Source organism: Colletes latitarsis, chromosome 4, assembly GCF_051014445.1.
Source record: "Colletes latitarsis isolate SP2378_abdomen chromosome 4, iyColLati1, whole genome shotgun sequence".
Classification (NCBI taxonomy): Eukaryota; Metazoa; Arthropoda; class Insecta; order Hymenoptera; family Colletidae; genus Colletes; species Colletes latitarsis.
This window is the reverse complement of record NC_135137.1, coordinates 39,122,808-39,142,334: the sequence shown is the minus strand read 5'-3', so window position 1 is coordinate 39,142,334 and position 19,527 is coordinate 39,122,808. Positions and strand designations below refer to the sequence as shown.

Genomic DNA, 19,527 nt, shown 5'->3' with positions numbered 1-19,527 from the left:
ACACCGTAACACGTGCTCCACGTGTGCTTAACTATTATTATTATTATTATCATCATTATTGTTATACGTTGGTACATCGATGCCCTTCGAATTCGTTCGAAGAACAAAAGATAACTTCATTCACACAGGGAAAGAAATTTTAACGTGAAGATAAATATATGATCGCCGATGTTTCAAACAAATTCGATCATAGGCGCGGTGTTACGTAGAATCGATTCTCAGTATAGTTCCCCACGAAAATACGTAACTTACGTCAAGTATTATTAATATCAAAGTCAGTAATTGCGTTTTTCTAAGTTTGTTTTTATCGTATTTGCGGCATGGACCATCTATCGAAAAATCATCGACATCAGAACATTCCTTTTTTTGTACATTCATTCTTCTCCGCTTTTCCCCCTGTCTTTGCATCTTCATTTTCTTCCTCGGTACGTGTAGATTCGAGTTTCCAATGATGGAAAAAGGAGAATTTAAGGACGATTTAAGTATCGAACGGTTTAGCCTGATCGATCTATAAATCTGGAATGGAGTCGTAGGTGCATCTCGTGTACACGCGCAATTTTTAACAGTGAGTTGAACAGCGTTAGAACAAAAAGAGACGAAAAGTGAGGATCAACCGGAAACTCTTTAAGTGTCACAAACGACGAAGCACGGACGGTAATTGAGACTATAGATTTAAATAAACGATTTTACCTAACGGAAGGAGAATTAATCGTAAACGACAAAAACCCAAAAGTATTTGGCTTAGTATGGCTGTGTTTAGGGCAGTGTTGTAAATCTGAAAGTGGTATACCTTTTGTGGTAGACGTTCGAACGCTGTCGGCGTGCCACTCCGATGATCGCGATCTATCATCTATTTTATTCATTGATTCTATTAAATTAATTAATATTATTAAAAAGAAGAATGATCGCGATAAAGTTCGTTTGCGAACGAACGGATCGCGGACGCTTCGCTAGTGAAAAAGGATTTCTCTATCTTGAACGTGTTCGTGGAACAAATTGCGAGTGTAAAAATGGTTCTTAAGCGCATTTGAACATAGGGAGAGAAAGAGAGAGAGAGAGAGAGTGTGACTGAGTGAGTAAGAGAGAAAAGGGAAAGATCTTGCAGCGTTCGGAAGTTCGCAGATTGTTTCCGAATAAATACAAAAAGAAAGGCAATGGCGAAGCGGAAGCGGTTTTGGCTCGTCGGACCTTTGTTGGTACGTCGGCGTTCGGGGCAATTTATTGTAACGAGAAGCGAATGATACAACGCTATATATAAATATATATTATACGATTTTGTTTTCTTTTTTATATTAACGGAACACAATATAGGTCGCGGTTATATCATGAGATGAAGATAAACAATAATTAATTAATTAATCAATTAATTAATTATCCAATAGACGATAATCACAGGCAAAATTATGAAACATAATAATAATGATTATTATTATTACGCTATTATTATTGAAATACCAACTATAGAGTACTACTTTTTCTTATGACATTTCGTAAATAGTAAATTGACGATGATGATGATGATGATGATGATGATGATGATGATGATGATGATGATGATGATGATGATTGTCTAATTAAACGACTAATGAGACGCAAATGTAACATTTATCCCCCAGGTGGAAAAAAGATAGAAATGAAAAACACACCATTTTCGATCCCGGTCTCCTGTTTTTCTTCTCCCAGGAAAGAGTCGAATAGGATGGATGGAAACGTTCAAGTTTTTCCCATTTTCTCTCAATCCAGTCTCAAATTCCTGATCCAACACTGCATCGGTCACGATAAATATTGTACAATACTTCGACGACGCGCGTTCCTTTATTTATTTTCTACCGGTGGGATTCTCATCGTTCTCGCTAAACGAGACGTATGTACACATACACATGCATACACACACACTCACGCACTCACGCGCGCGCGAATGGAGAAAAGGACACATTATCAGTCACTCGCCATTCAGATTATATACCTTTTTGTAATATGTCCTGCTGTAAAGACCGCTCGCAGAGTGACTTAGGAAAAACTTTAGTTGCTATTTCTTTTCTTTCGCCTCGTTGTTTTTCCTCTATTTCTTTTATAAAACGGCGTTTTTTGTAACATAAGTTCGGTTTATAAAAGCGCGAAAGTTAGCCTCGCGACCCGCTCGGAGAGGGAAAAGTGAATTTAGGTTTTTTGCTACAGTTTTATACTCTTGGACGTGAACAAAAGAAAAAAAAAAAAAGACTTCGTTTTTCCTCTTTGACGATTTGTAAACGTAGATAAGGACACCTGTATGTTGATGTTCAATGAATATTTAACCCGACTATTGTTACATTATTATTAAAAAAGAAGTTTTAAAAATACATTCCAATTTTTATTTTTTTCTCAGTTCTGATTCTCTACATGTTGTACATACGTGTATCGAAATACCAAAATCCTCAAAGAAAGATGTATCTCTTATCGATAATATTTATATAATCACGAAGAAGAGAGTATTAAGAAGCGAAGAACGAATTATTTTTATCTTATCTTCCGGGGACATAGCAGAGCGATCTCTTGTTATCCGTGTACATCGACAGCACACTTTCATTTTTTGTCATTGCGCGTGTACTCTATAATAAACGATTTAAATTTATAGCGTGTGAAAAACTAAAGTTTTTCTGTTAACTCTGTTGTATACAGTGGCGCCTCGCTTGCTTACTCATGCACCCGTGAATTCTGATTCGAAGATTGTTTCCACTTTTTGTAATTTTATTTCTAACGTTTTATTTCTTGCCGTAGAAAATGGTCTCTTTCTTACGACTCTTTTTTTTTCTGTTTTACGCATATTTTACACGAATATTTGTATATGAACGTCGACGATGATTTTCCTTTTTTTCTTATCCGGACGAGAAGAGCATTGAATCGAACCGATTTATCAGTAAGATCCAGCATTTGAACGCGAGCGTGTATGTACCATTGTCTCGGACCGTCGACAAAATGTATAAATTCACGATTAACGAGGACTTCGTGTCCGAATGCGAGACAGTCGATCTGTTTCAATGATCTTCGTTCATATTTTAGTACCTGTTCTTGTTCACTCTTATACGAGCTTGTTCAACCTACCCCCAACGACAAAAAGATGTAACGAGAAAGAAAAAAAACTCTTTGCGTTACACGATGGTCCAAAATCTTGGTTTGCTAAGTACTTTCCGGTACTTATTGCCTCGATACACCATCCTCGTCGAAACAGTGATCCAAAAAAACGAGTCGGGACTAAAATATGCAACGAACGTAGCCGCGTCTCGTTTCCGTTTTCGTCCCTCTATTTATTCCGGTTGTGTCACCGTGCCCCCTTTCCTTAGGCGTAAGAAAACTAATCCCTTATCCGATTGCAGCTTGTAATGTAACAACGTAAACGAATAACCGACACGTAAGAGTTATACATATATGTGTATATATTTATACATACCGTACCATTAACGCAACACGAGAAATCTAACGAAATAAAGTTTACGTATGAACATTTGAATTATCTGGACGTTGTTACCTGTACGCTATTGGACAACCTCGTTCACAACTGTAGCCGATGTTTCGCGCTCAGAACTATTCCCAACAATAATGTCGATCCTTCGATTAACCATCCTCTTGTAAAGCATTTTATTTATTTTATGGGTCTCGTTGTCGTGTGCTGGAAACAAACGCTAGCGAGGATTCGTTTAAAAAATTGTCGCTCGCGATGCGATCGCGTGATCGATAAAATGTATTACCAAGAGATTTCCGTGAATTTTCCTGCTAGATTCCTCTTTCTTTTCCCGTGGAAAACCGATATTCGAAGAGACCGACACGTTTTACCTTTATTTTTCGTAGCGACGAATCCTCGTCGGACGAGATATATCGGACTGATGACAAGGAGGAAGTTCAGAGTCCCCCGTTCACTTACACGCACGTTTATATGAACATTTATACATGCATACGTATATTCTATATACATATTGTACACGCGTGTACTAGACAATGTACCAACACTATTATTATCGTGACGCCAGGACCATGGTGAATTAAAGCTCAATGTATAGATATGTATAGATTATTGTAGTAAACGCCGAGCTGTGAAGAGAGGAAATTTTCCAAGTGCAGAGAAAGGTGCGCTTATTACATACTTGGAAACTGCGCTTGCACCGATCAAGCGCGACGAGGAATGTTTCAAGTACGTTAAGCAGAACAATATTCGTCCAATGGAGTAAATAACGGGTTCCCGATGATACGTATTATAACCAAAGAAGGCTTGGTGGTTTTCTAATCCAAAAATAAGTCGAAAATGTATGGCGAAAGAAAATCGATTCCGATGATTACGCGCGTGCTACCGACTATTTACATTTTCGACTTACTTTTAATTACGAGCCATCTTTTCTTCGACTGTACCAAAAATTACGGGATTCCCTGTTGTATATCGATGCAAAATTGTAACTAACAATTATAAGATCCCACGCGTTACGCGACCTTTTCATTTTATACACGCGCTCGAGTAAGAATTGTAATCGTCCTGTAAAGTACATATATCGCGGCTCCTTTTGTACTATGTCGATGCGACATCGATAGTGATACATTCCATTTTGAACGCGTCGCATTATTTACGTAAAATGGACCTTGATTTCCACGGGATCGTGTCCGCCCCGTGACCACAAGATTCGTTTTCATCTTTGTAACGACCCTTTTACGCGTTTCATTTCAGCGATTGGTTTGCGACACCGATATTACCCTCGTAACGGAATTGTATAGAAAACAAAAAAAAAAATATACAAACAAAAATATTTAATAAACAATTTATTGGTCATTCAAGTTTCGAGTGTCTACGAAATCACTGGTTCTTCTCGCGTCGAGGTATAAACTCGCATCGTAAAAAACCATCGCTTATCGTGAACGGAGGCTAGGTTTAAATATCGATTGGCGTCTACCGCGTTAAGCATTGAATTGCAAATTAACCGCCGTACGTCTCGACACGCGTATTTTTTGTCGTCTCGCCAAGATTGCAATTGAAATTGATAAAACGAGAATGTACTGCGTGCCCGTAACCGTCGACGCAAATATGTTTGATCAATACGGAAACATGCACGGTTTGTCTTGGTTGCCCATTCTTTTTAACCTCTTAACGCTGTCTAATTTTTCGGTTGATTCTAGTTGAATCAGGCATTTGAAAGTATAACCCTATAAAAATTACCAAAAAGACAAAAGTAAACGTTAAGCGGTTAACTTAACGTTCAAGTTGTTCATTCAAGATTCAGTATGCGATTGCTGTTCGAAATGCAATGTCTCGAATATCGAAGACTGCGTAACCTGGACACTATCAGTAGTAATTTGCGAAAAAAACAATAGCTTATGATTTGCCTTGAAACAATTACGATCACACGAATCGCTCAATAATCTCTAAAGCCGTGTTACGTTGTTATATTCGTTACATTGTTCGCGTAGAAAAGACATTATTTATACAAAAACTACACTTAACATCGATCTTAGATACTCGCTCAGGAATTTCTTTGTTCGCGTTAAACTGGAATACTTTCGATTCGTACACGCCGTTGCTCCGTTCGCTCAGATCGCGAGCGAACGATGCGTCATTGAATTCGCTTTTAATCGAAAGAATTCAGACAGAATATTATAATAAAAGCGACAACTTAATTATGAACAATGATTTAGGTTTTGATAGGGATAGTGGTGCGTCATTAGACGATTATCAATGGTCGCAGATCGAGAGAATCGTGTGTCATCCGTGATGTTTGACATGGCTTGGCACGCGTTGTCAAGATGGTGGTGGTAATGGAGGCACGACGACGATAGTCGGACCTTTACGTATCATCGTCTCGTTTCGGTGTTCCTCTTTAATTCTTCCCTATCTCTTCAGAGGGTGTTTGGCTTTGATCATGCACATTAATGGTAGGAAGCCGTTGGCGATGTGTTAGTTGGTGTATCATCGTGAAGAGATTACTAGACGGTCGGTATATCTGTGAGATTGCTGGTGTGCCGTCCAAAAATAGACAAATGAACGACGAGCGTGCCATCCTTGTCGGTGGTTCCACGCACTTCGTAACAATGCACGATTATTAAAAGGTTCGTGATCAAAACCAAATAGGAATGGAGGTACTAAAAACCAGCCAGGAGATAGTGCACGAAGGGTGGCTTATTAAATCACCACCCACAAAACTTTGGCGAGCGGTTAGTATTTTATAGAATCATGACAAACACGGAATTCTTTTCGCTCGTAAACTTTTCATTGTTTACGTTCTTGAACGCTTGTCAAAACCACCGTGCCCAGATCCCGTCGATGAACTCCGAATTCTAACCTCAAACTATCGGAATGCTTCTATTGACTTTTTCTCTATCGAGTAAATCGTATGACTCTTAATTCGTTTGCTACGTTTGTTTAATTCCAGCGATGGAGGAAAAGGTGGTTTGCTCTTCGACATAGTGGAGAGTTACCTGGACAATACTTTTTAGAGTACTATACAGATAGACCTTGTAGAAAATTGAAAGGTCGTATCGATCTTGATCAATGTGAACAGGTAGGTTTCCAATTTGTAAAATTCATTAGGTTTCAGCGATTCATAATTGAAATTTATCTATGTCTGTTTGCAGGTAGATGCAGGACTAAGATTTGAGAATCGAAAGCAGAAGTATCAGTACATGTTCAATGTTAAAACACCCAAAAGGACATATTATTTAGTAGCAGAAAGTGAAGCAGATATGAACAAATGGGTGGATGCGGTTTGTCAAGTGTGCGGTTTGAAAGCATACACGCAAGATGAGGAGCAGCAGTGTCAAAGTATATACTGTTGTTATTTATGTTATTTAAGATCTAATGCATTTTCAGTTTCATCTGAAATTACTCTCTTACAGTGTTCCAGTTTGAAACCCAAGAATCCCCACCAATTTCGCCTACTAGCACTATTTCTGGTCCTTATATTCCTATTAGCGAATGCATTTCTGGACGTCGTTTAAACGATACCAGTTCTCTTAATTCAGCTCTTGGTCAAGGACCTGAACATTATGATGCCCCCAGACGATTGGCTCCTTCTCCTCCAAGATCCCCGACGACTACTGACGCGGAAAGTGTCTTCACCGACGACGAGTGGACTGCTCCTGTGCCTAGCGTTAACTGGGAAACGTTTCCTTCCTCGGGTAATTATTTATTACTAATGTTTGTTTTGTTTCATCCAAGTACGTAACTTGAATCGTTCACGGTAGGTGAAACCAAACAACCGCAAGGTTCGAACGACGCCGAAATTGGTTCTTGGAGCGTTAGAAAACGATTTGGAAAGTTGAGGATCGTTGATTCTGCTGTACCGCCTTCCGTAGAGAAGTTACCAGCACCTCCTAGGCCACCAAAACCTCCGCACATGTTACCTGAAAATCCTGGTCATAATTATTTAAATTTAGATGGTGCTACCGAAAGCTCAAAACCTACTACTCCGGCCACCCCCGCACCATCGACACCTGCGACTATAACCGTGACGGATGAATCCTATGATTTTCCGAGATCTCACCAACCGGGACAAACAATCGATACAACTCCGATCGATCAATCGTCTAAACATTTTTACTCGAACGCCGCCCCTAGTACCGTCGAAGAAACGCGTGTGTTTCGATACGATTTTCAAGAAGACGAACCATCGAGTCCACGTTCCGAAAGTTCAACAACTGCTACGTATTCAAATTTACCCAGTCCACTTGTTCGAGATAATTCGACTTCTGTACCCACGACAATGGCACCTCCACCACCAGTTGTTTACCGAGAATTAAAACCGGGCAGAAAAACTAGCGACTCTACGTCAATTATTAGTAATGAACCTTCACCCGGACCAATAGCACCAGTCGTAGAAATGAGTTCTGCGGAACATTCGCCTGCCGAACCGCCGAGTATTAATAGAAAGCTCAAACCACCATTAAATAAATCTCCGGTGGAAGGCACAGGTATTTACATCTTCGTTTCTGCATTAAATCCAAATTTGAACAGAAGAGTTTAAAGAAAAATTCAATGTTCCAGGACCTCTACAACTAGCTTCTCCGCCTGGAAGAGGAAGAATTAGAGCAGCCCCTAGTCCAACGCCCCCGTCTCATGTACACTCAAATCGGAATCAGTCAACATCGGACGAAGATAACAATGCTTTCGATGATAAAGAAGAGGTTCGTAAGAATAAATGATTTTTATATCGTGTATACCAATACTATAACGACGATATTATTTTATTTTGTTACAATTTTTTCCAGATATACTACTACCAGGATCAAAATACGTTCATTCCCGCTTCGAATCGACGTCTTGTTGTTTTGCAATATTTAGATCTTGATTTAGAGGCGACAGAAAGTTTTACCTCTTCAAGCTTACCTCCAACTCAGTCTCCACCAAATACGACGGTATACAAAACAGTGGATTTCTTAAAAACCGAAGCATTTAATCGTACCCGCCAACGAGTCGAGGAGGAAAGGAAACAATGCACGGACGAACTTGCTTAGCGTGAGCTTTTGTTTTTCTTTTAAATTTTGTTGACTAAATTCTTGAATACATCAAAGAGAAAGGGCGGGAGATTCGCGAACATTTTTAAGTTGTGTATAGTATTGTTACTATTTTACTAGCACTCTATGACATTACAAAACTGCGATACTCACGCAGTACTTAGCGACTCTTCCGATGCTTTTTTAAATCGTTATGTTTGTTATTAAGTCGAAGATGATTTCAAATCTTCGTTATCAATGATATACGACTAGTTGGAAACCGAAGAGATAGCAATATTCAATGGACCAAAAATGTAATGTTAAAGTTAAGGGAAAACGATAAAGAGACGATAAAAGAACGCGCTTTTGCGGGACTTGATGTATCACAATTTGTTAAAGAATTTTTAATTAGAAGAGTAAGTATTATTACATTTAGGTACGGTCACTGTTTTTATATAGGTTTTACATACATTTAATACAAGAGAGAGGCATTTTTATTATCGACCATGCAACGAATTAAATGTGTATGGTATTGCTGAAATTTTTTAGATATCCTAATTTTAACTATTAAACAAATAATATGTAATATATTTTCGATGTGCCTGAATTTATTGTTTATTTTCTTTTTTTTTATTTGCTGAGGTGATGAGTTGTTTGTTAGGGTATATCATGGACGGACAATGGAGTATCATATTTATGGATGTAGATACGGTAGATGTACAATTATTTCACAACTATTCTTCGCAAAATTAATGTCGCGCAAATTTATTTTCGTCTATATTGGTTTTAATAGTTTTAAACGAAAACCGTTGATATAATTATTTATATCTTACGCTATTTCGATTAAATTATACTTTTGTTGTTATCTATATTCTCTTTTCTCTCATGACGTTATAGGACAGGTTTTTAAAATGTATAATTTATATTTAATTACTGACAGTGTGTTCACTGTACCTGCTGACACGAGTTAATAACGTATGGTAATCAGAAATCATGGCCATAAAATCACAATAAACGAAAGACATACGCATATTTTTTAATAACGATTTACATCTGTTGGCCTTAGATATAAGGTCGTCGAGCAATATGTAGTGAGACAGTCTGCTTTTCGCATCAGCAAATTAAATAAATCGATGGCCCTGTTCGTTATGTTCCACGAGCTCTTCCCCAATCGCTCCTTTATTAAATGTCAGCTTTCCATCTTCGCCTACCTTCTTCGGCTCGTTTCTTGGCCTACACGTAAAATACGTTTCACCATTTTCACTTTTTCCTGCATGAATTTCTTATGTTGCAACCCAATTTTACTAAAGATCCAGCATCCATATGTCCAGGATCTACATCTAGTCTCTTGAAATCCAACTTGCTATAATCCATCTCAAACCCTTAGATGTGACTAATTCCTTGAGTGACATTTCATCTTTAGCACAATTGTTTTCTAATCTATCCTTAGCTCTGATTCCATGGATAGGTTATCCTCACGTTTCATGAGCCTGTATATTGCCTCTTTTTAATGGGCTCAATCAATCGTGAATAATAAATCAATTCAATTATCGAATTGATCGTATGTTGCGTTCTGTAGAATGGGATAGACCTGGTCTATAACCTTGCTAACACATAAAATTCTTCACTACTACTATATTACTATCTATGTAGTTCAGGATCTATTATTGGCATCTGTAACTCTACTGTCGTTATGTCTATCCCAGAGTGCTTCTATTACACTTCCCTGTCTCATTACAGGTGTTCCATTAATGGTTTGTTCCCTTTGTAAGTTTTATGTCTATTAGGTATAAGGATTTTTTAATAACCATTACAATACAGAATCACATGCCATAGCTAGATGTGTATACATATATACGCACTAAAAGTACGTGAAAATATATTTTAACTATGAAAAAAATGTATACATATACAACAATACATATATGTATACAGTTTTATTTTTATAATGGCTGTATTGTAATTTCCTCTCCATAAAGGAAATTTGTACATTATTGGAAAATTATTTGCCTTATTATTTGTGCGAGATAAAATAATTACTGATCGATAATATTTTTAATTGCCGGGGTTTCAAGGTAGCCTTTATTAAACATAATTTTAGTTTCTTATAAGTACGTGTGATCGTAGAAGAAATCGTAACTCAATAATGCACACTGGTACGGAATCTCAAAAAGCTAGTCCGATATATAATGAGTTTTCAAATTTGTATGAAAATTTGTATGCAATAGAGTCGTGTTATTTCGTCTCCCGATATATCGCTGTGGTCGATTTATTCGCACGCATTTCCACTCTTTCCTTCGTGTATGCGTTTCTGTTCGCGTGGAAAGGATGTTTGGTATACCGATTAGATTCACAGCTAATTTTGTTTGCCCCGATTCCGTATGATCTACGCTTTAAATTGAGACCAAAGTACTAGTGGTAGTAACTCTTTTATTAGGGACTCTGTTCCACTGTGCAACGTGAGACGTTGGTTTTCCAAATTATATTTATGCGTTAATGTATTTTATTCGTAGTAATGCATGTACAGTATGCATGACTCGTATAAAGAAAGCAACGTACAAACACGGCATTAACATATTTATATTTCTGCAAAGATTTGTATATTATTCGAAATAAGTTTAAATAATTTTTTTGATCATTAACGGTTAACGAAATTGAATTATAGAGCAACAATCGGAACACTAGTGCGATCGAATGAAATTTAATTTTCGTATAAGTAACTGGAAGCATCGTGCATTACATCTGCTTTTGCTTGATCTCTCACGATACATTAATGTTACGTTTAAATGGACATCGTCCAAATTCGTGTTTTCTAAACGGCAGAAATCTGCAAATATTTGATTGAAAAATGTGAAATAAGAGTTTTCGAAAGTAAGAAAGAAGCACCTGTCTTTATTCACCGTTACCACAGAGATAAAAGATAAATAACTCTTTATTCGTTACTTGTTACATAGAAATAAAAATGTCAGCTATAAAATGAAATGTTTTGGAACGAACGAAGAAAGATTTAATTGTTCGATCGAATAAATGTTACGAATAAATTGTTATATTCATGTTGGTCTTATTGGTTATCTATTAATTGAATAAAATAAATAGGAATGTCGAACGATGCGAACGAAAAGACCTAGAGTGGAGTATATGCGAGCCACACGGCGTCGAAAGCATTTACAAGTTTCGAGTATCATTATCTTTAGTCGATATAGCATGCTGTTTTATCGACGCCGTAGTTGCAAGGTCGTTAGAATGTTCATGCAAATGCTGCCAGGTTATTGGCCTGCGTGACGGTTGGTGGTGGGATCGACGGAAAACAGAGCCTCATTCGCTCGCTAACCGTCGAGCGGGCGTTAGTTATTTTTGTTCGTGTTTGTCGTTTACATTGTTTTCTTTCGTCGTGAAACCGAATTGCATCGCGTAAAGAGCATCCCGCGTCGCGGTAAAGAATACACGAGGTGCTTCCTTCTATTTTTTGTGTTGAACCTGTGAACCATTGTATTTTTGTGTTTTACTTGTCGACTGTTTAACTGAAAAAGTGTGCTCGTCTTTGTGCAGTTATCCTGTTTCATTAAGGGACAGGAATCCAACCAGACGAACTGGACAACGTCGAAAACAATTGCAGCAGCATTTCCAGTTTCGCTTTCAAGGTAAGCACGTTACACGCAACGTATGTCGAAATTCGAGTTCCACGTGATGATCGATCCGCAGCCACTTGTTAGCTGATGAGATACACACGAACCGACGATGACTAGATTTTAACGTTGACGTAATTTTACGTGTATTTTCTATACTCGAATAATGTGACTCTACATTCGGTTCCGTTAGCTCGAAGTCCGTTTACATAAGAAACGATCTTTCGAAACGTTGGATCGCGACATGTGTAGCGTACCTGTTACGCACTACTCTCGTACGAATTTAATATATCCGAACAGTTTTCTCGTTACGTTGCTTACGTAAAGCTAGGTTTCTCCATTTTGTCGAGAAATGAAATTTGTCTAATAGTCGCGTGCATGCGAACGTTGCCGTAGCCACTTGTGGATTTTCCAACTATTTAGCCAACTGAATCAACGTACATGGTTATTCGCGTTACCGTTCCTGACCCCTCTCGGCGTTGCAGCGTGACATTCGTTACAAATATCTGAATTAATGTCAGTCGATTCCGTGTTTGATCCGAAACGCTTCGCGCTCGATGTTCGTTGAACACTTTGAACGTGTTTCTAGTGTCACGTCCGATCGTGAGACGGTTTGTTACCACTTTATGGGGAGCGGGAGTATTTTTTCTTTCTCTATCGCGAACTGTCAACGAAGTATCTTCACCGAGTCGGCTTCTTTCTCAAGATAGTTCCAGCGTTTCGTCAGTCAAACAATGTTTATGGTTTCCCTTGTACATGCAACGCCAGCTCGTTATGCATCCACATTGTTGTTGCGTTATTGGCGGTTATTGCGAAGCGCGCCGTAGCAAGTGAGAAATTCTCATGCACAATAACGATCATTATCGGTAACGTTCTTCGGGCAAGCGTAATATATACGACGCGTGCATTCTTTCGCGAGCTTTCGTAATACCGCCATGATGGAAAAATTGAACTTCGATCGCCGCGGAACAGAACCAAATGCAGGTTAGAGCTTGTTTACATCCTTATTGCTCGCGTAACGAAGTTGTTGAATATCTTAGTTTCCAATCGTCTCTCGTATTTACTTTCCTTCCTTCTGAAATGAACGTACTAACCAGGATCAGTGAAACGTCCATTTTGTTTACAAAAGTCGCTATTTACGATTCAACTTTATCGATACCGAATGGAAACGTGCAAGATTTACAATTACTATTCCTCTGTTTACGGTGGATAGAGTCGAGAATAAATATTTTAATTAAATAACGGACCATACGACATGTATTTAATTTGTAATTTTATGTCTACAGAAAAACCAGCGGTCAGAATTTAGACGAAAGCCTCGTAGAGTCAGATTTTCTTCTTTGATGTTTGCTAAAATCGATCGAGCTGTTTCGAAAACATTTTAAGAACCAGATCAAAGATTCGGTTTTAGTTATCGGCGCAAGCACGCGGGGCGCTCTTTGATCTCGATCAAGTAGAACGGGAGAACGAATTTGAACGCCACGATGAAGAAATCTCTGAAAATAGATAGGCGCCGATAGCAGCCGCACCTTTGAATCCCACATTAGCAGTTCGACAACCGAAGTCCATTCGAACGAAAAAGCGACTTCATTCGATATTGGTTTCCTTTCGGTGGGTCCCGCGACTCGTTGGTGTATCTCGGCATATATCGGCAGATCTTTTTGTCCGAGAAATACAAAGTTCAGCATTTTCTTTATTCTACTGCAGAATAAACCGTCGACACATTATTCCGCGTTCTATTCAGTATGGGAGTATCTCTCAGGTTTTTCGCAATAAAGAACTTGGAAGACCGATCCTTTGTGTCTCTCGAGTTCATTTGGACTTTGCCACAAAGAACTGTTCCGAATTGCCCGTGAGCTATTATTCTCGATCCTTTTAGAATTTAATTAAAAAGCTATAAATCCCTCGACTACGCAGCAACTGTATTCGATGCTAAACGTAATAACTTACAACTTTGTTTTGATATACATATTCTTACTTTTATATAAATCTTTTTAGCTTAAACGTAAAATCAAACTTAATTGATTCACCCATCGTTATTGCAGTGTGAAGAAATAAGAAAAGCGATTGATACAGTTGAGATCATAGTAGGAACGTTCTATATTATTTTCCTAAGGTATAGATCTTCGGTCCCATAACATTGTCATTATAATCTAGACGAAACAGTCCTGACACGACCACGCAGACGTAAGAGTATCTGAAACGGTCATAAACACTAGACTCGAACTTCTTTACGACGTTTTCTTTTTCTGGTCTCTGCTCGAAAGACAGAGACACAGGAAGACCACCTGACGCGCAGTTCCCTGGTACGAGACTTGCTCCCTGGAATCGGTGTGGAGCTTTTCTTTGCTTTTCCGGCGCATTCCAGCCTTTGTGCCGCGTTTTCTTAGGACCGGTTTACGCGCGTCTTACGGAGCTGCAGGTACATCGACCCGTAAAAACCACCACCCACGCTACAAGCGGGATTTATCTCTGGTATTCTCCCTCGTAACGTTCTCGAAAGAGAGATTTCTTAATTTCCATTCACGCCTAAGCGAACCCGAATCCTCCGCGGACTTTAGAAGCACGAACGCCAGGGAAATAACCAGGGATCCCCAATTCACGTGTATTTTAAATTATTTTCATACAGGGTGCTCGGCCACTCCTGGGAAAAATTTTAATGGGGGACTCTAGAGGCCAAAATAAGACGAAAATCAGGAATACTTATTTGTTGATGGAGGTTTCGTTACAAAGTTATTGACAATTAAATTTAAAAATTTCACATCGTTCTGGAAAAATTATTTTCGGCTGCGGGGGTCAATTTCAATCATTTTTGGTCATTACACATACCTTCGAAATCCTATCCACTTTCAAGAAAAAAATTCGAGAAGGTGTGAAATTTTTCGACGGAAAAAAAAAATTTCAAATCGTTCTAAAAAAATTATTTTCGGCTGCGGGGGTCAATTACAATCATTTTTGGTCATTACACATACCTTCGAAATCCTATCCACTTTCGAGAAAAAAATTCGAGAAGGTGTGAAATTTTTCGACGGAAAGAAAAAATTTCAAATCGTTCTAAAAAAATTATTTTCGGCTGCGGGGGTCAATTGCAATCATTTTTGGTCATTACACATACCTTCGAAATCCTATCCACTTTCGAGAAAAAAATTCGAGAAGGTGTGAAATTTTACGACGGAAAAAAAAAATTTCAAATCGTTCTAAAAAAATTATTTTCGGCTGCGTGGGTCAATTACAATCATTTTTGGTCATTACACATACCTTCGAAATCCTATCCACTTTCGAGAAAAAAATTCGAGAAGGTGTGAAATTTTTCGACGGAAAGAAAAAATTTCAAATCGTTCTAAAAAAATTATTTTCGGCTGGGGGGGTCAATTACAATCATTTTTGGTCATTACACATACCTTCGAAATCCTATCCACTTTCGAGAAAAAAATTCGAGAAGGTGTGAAATTTTACGACGGAAAAAAAAAATTTCAAATCGTTCTAAAAAAATTATTTTCGGCTGCGGGGGTCAATTACAATCATTTTTGGTCATTACACATACCTTCGAAATCCTATCCATTTTCGAGAAAAAAAATTGAGAAGGTGTGAAATTTTACGACGGAAAAAAAAAATTTCAAATCGTTCTAAAAAAATTATTTTCGGCTGCGGGGGTCAATTACAATCATTTTTGGTCATTACATATACCCCTAAAATCCTACGCATTTTCGAGAAAAAAATTCAGTACGGGCGGAACTTTAAACGTTAATAACTTCGTAACAAAGCCTCCATCAACAAATTAGTATTCTTGATTTTCGTTTTATTTGGGCCTCTAGAATCTCCCATTAAAATTTTTACCAGGGGTGCCGACCACCTTGTATAGATAGAGATAGTATATCTTTATACGTTTCTTCGTCTTTAGGAACCTCCTTTGCAAACTATTTCGATTAACTTGCTCGATGATTCTGAATATCCCGTTTAGTCAAAACGGGCACGATAATCAGCGGATTTCACGATGGCGTAGATGCCGTATCTGGCTTTGGTTCCTGTCATTTTAAAGCGGGTTCGGCTCTTTCACTCTCTTTGCAGATCCGAGGCGCCTGTAGGGCGCGCCTAAACCAGGTCGACCCGCGATATAACTCTTCTCTCGGTTTCCTGTCTAACGCAATAAACCGCACGCGTGTTGTGTGTGTTCGCGTAATAGTGTCAGGGCACGGGACACGTCTGCCGGAAAGAGGGAGAAACGAACGAAAACACCGCTTTCGTTTCACCGAGCACGGGGAATCTGCGCGTGATTCCTGCCGTACGACTGTGCGCTTAATTATTCGGGAACAAAATCACGCGGAAGGATGATAATTGTTGCTCGAGCAACGAGGGAGAAAACTTGGCCTTTCGTTTTTAACGATTTTTGGCCGGAAATGTTTCTATAGCTTTTTAACGAGGCCTCGATCGTCAAATTAGTATTTTTGATTTTCGTCTTCTTTTGTCCTCTAGAATCTCCCATTAAAATTTTTCAAAGGGGTGGCCGAACACCCTGTAGAATCTATCATGCCCGCAGAGAGCGGGATATTTCATATCTGTCCGATAAAACCGGCGATATAGTTTCGTTTCCCCGCGGTGTTCGTCTATTCCAAGGGGTCAGTGTTTTATATTTTCTAACAACGAAGCGAAACAGGCATCAGTCGCGTGCGTGATAACGGTCACGAGCGGTGTCCTATCTCTATCATTCGATCGAAAGTTGACGTCGTAAAATTTCGTAAAAGCTCGGATAATTCGATCCCGCTAGACATCGTTTACTGACCACCCACGCGATCCTTGGACACGGCTGTTCGGCACGAAAGTACCGAGAGAGCGTGCAATGGCCGATAGACGTCCCGACGATCGTTACGAAATCGAGCGAACAGACGCGGAAAAGACGCTCTCGCCTAGCTGTTCTACCGTAATTAGCTTACTGTAACGATTCGAAGCTCAGGACTCTTAGGGTCTCTACAGATTCGATAGAAACATCGTTTTAATCGTGTTGGAAAATATTTTCTTCAACGTTCTTAGATCTAAGATCTAAAGATTTCATAAATGGCGTCAACTGCGTTAATTTACTACGATGTAAAGGTCCCGAAGCAGTTTTGACTGAAATACGAGTTCGTCGCGTATACATGGCGAGCGTAACTTGGCGGATTCGCACTCACGCGATTAGCCGGCAAGCGGTACGTTGGTTTCTGAAAGTTGCCTTCGAAAACTAATTCGCTGCGGGCTGGAAAGTTCAGCGACCTCGGTCGACGAATCATCGCCACGGCGGGCGATTGAATTCAAACGTGCGGTTTTTCCAACATAAATTTCGCCTGGCAACAGAAGTTTCCTTTCGATCCCGGGCAAAACGAACCGAAACCCCGTACAACACCTACGTCCGTGCGCGACGATCATTAGCGACATTCCGGAGTGTCGGTCGCCTAGGCCTGCCTACCTGTCCGTGGGTCGGCCCGTGATAAATTTCTCAAAGCGGCCAGCACGCGACCGCCCTTAATCCTTGTTTCGTTTTTCGATCGGCGCCTCCCGACATTCCCCTCGCGCACACGTGTACACAAATATTTGCGCGACGAGCGCGATAAACCTGTTCCGACACGTTCGTTCTTGTTCTTAACCGGCATCGGAACCACCATTCCGCTCTCCATAGAAATCTGTTAACCTAGCTCCTATATACGGTGTTTAGACCTAGAGTTAGACGCTTCTTCGGAACCTAGTATCGAAGGGAAACGGCTTCTGTCTTGGGTAGTGGATAATTCGCAATTTAACGCGACCGACCCCGTAGCCATTTATCCGAGGTGAAAAGCGATCAGTTATCCGGGGATTGCGAATGCAGCAAAGAGGACGCGAGATGCGCCGCAACCGGTCGCCGTGGCTGCGAGCAAAATAGAGCGTGGCACGCTCGAAGGAGTTTATCCGTCGGATCGTGGCCGAGCGGATTCGACGATCCGCGAGAGCCAGAGCGACGTATCCACACGTGCATAACCGGTGCACGGTCGACGTTCGTCTCCGCGGCGGGTTTTCTCCGATCGAAACTGGTTCGCGGATAAGGTCTTTAACCTTCCCAGCTTCGTCGTTCGCAGTCGGATCGGTCTAGGAACGACAGCGCAAAAAGAAGCGCTGGTAACGAAGCTGTTCCTGGAGAAAAGCCGCGCACGTGCTTCTGCCACGTTCCTCGTACTCCTCGACGAGCATTACGAACACTCGTGGAACGCCGTATGCTCGGTGTACTCGCGGACCAAGGTCCATTTGCGGGTCGACCATCGAAACATCGACGAGTTATACCTCGTGTCGTATACCCTAGAATCCTAAATAGACTTTCGTCACGTTCTCCTAACGTAGCTGCGAGGAAGTTCGCTTTAGGATCTTTGACCATACGTGTCGCGTAGACACGGTTCCCATCGCCCTAATCAGCGCATCCGCGTGGCCGCACTTGGCCACGGACTATCGGTACGATACCGGATTGCAAGCCTCCAAGCGTCCACGAGGCCTTTCTAAATCTCTACCTATCTCTTTCTGGTTGCAACAGTCAGCGAGTTGACATATTGAAACCGCAACTCCCACGGCAGGCTTTGGCTCTAGCCCGCGATACGAGGTTACCGCTGCCACTGCGATGGTCGAACCCACCGGTCAGCGCAGGTGAAACGGGGCCATCCTCCCCCTTCGCCTAGGGCTCCGGGAATTGCACCGGGAGGCAAGCCCCAGCCGGTGCACACTTCCATCGTCGACCCTCGTAGTACCGTTTTTACCACGGTGGAGCTTTTCTGCTATCGGTTACCTCGCAATTCGACGCTTCTAGCACGTGGAGACACCCGTCGCGTCGACGAGCAACGCGATAATTGTTTGCGAACACCTTTGTACGCGATGAATCCGATTCAATCGCGACCCCGTTGAAACTTTTCTCGCGTAGTTAGAGTTCTCCTTCGATCGAGACAAAGGAGTCTTTCTCCACCCGCAGACGAAGAGTCTTGAAACTTGTGCCTCGTCCTGTCAGGTCTCGCGGCAACTTCTTGCGTTTACTTATTAACGAAGCACAAAAGTGTTCTTCGAGCCGATACAAATCTCGTGCCTCGAAATGCTGGGAAGTTATCCACGTAATTTCCTAGAATCGCATCCATTTTCGGTCCCCATAACCGCAACGAACGTGATTCGTATGCGAAATAGGGATGCGTGCGTGTGTTCTGCACGAAGAATGGCTGCGATTAGGTTGTATTCGCCGTCGACATAGATCGTAACGGGGGTAAGCGTGTGAAATTTGTTTTGATTCCGGTACGTGCTTTCGCGTCGTCACGAGAGAATTCCTTCTTCCGGCGTAAGAGGCGCGTGCCATTCGTGTTTGTACCGTTACCGAGCGTGGACGTACGAGACCGTAATCGATAGTCGAATCTTCGTTTCGCGTATCAGAAACACGCTACGATTTTTCAGTTTACTCGTGTCTTGGAGCATCGATTTAGTT

General features: G+C 40.5%; 1 protein-coding gene across 2 annotated transcripts in view; it reads left to right on the top strand.

Annotated features, from left to right (window-relative positions):
• The first annotated feature begins 5,515 nt into the window (after positions 1-5,515).
• Dos (daughter of sevenless) overlaps positions 5,516-19,527 on the top strand; it is a 32,480-nt gene continuing 18,468 nt past the window's right edge. The window contains exons 1-8 of one of the 2 annotated variants that reach the window (XR_013079515.1): positions 5,516-6,168; positions 6,387-6,519; positions 6,593-6,775; positions 6,850-7,131; positions 7,198-7,923; positions 7,997-8,136; positions 8,221-8,467; positions 11,995-12,086. Coding sequence is in view for 1 of the 2 variants with exons in the window: in XM_076763255.1 (XP_076619370.1) it covers positions 6,088-6,168; positions 6,387-6,519; positions 6,593-6,775; positions 6,850-7,131; positions 7,198-7,923; positions 7,997-8,136; positions 8,221-8,466 (1,791 nt within the window). In the remaining variant the exon portion in view is untranslated. Of the gene's footprint in view, positions 6,169-6,386; positions 6,520-6,592; positions 6,776-6,849; positions 7,132-7,197; positions 7,924-7,996; positions 8,137-8,220; positions 11,448-11,994; positions 12,087-19,527 lie in introns of those variants that run through there. The other variant, XM_076763255.1, reaches the window with a different exon arrangement.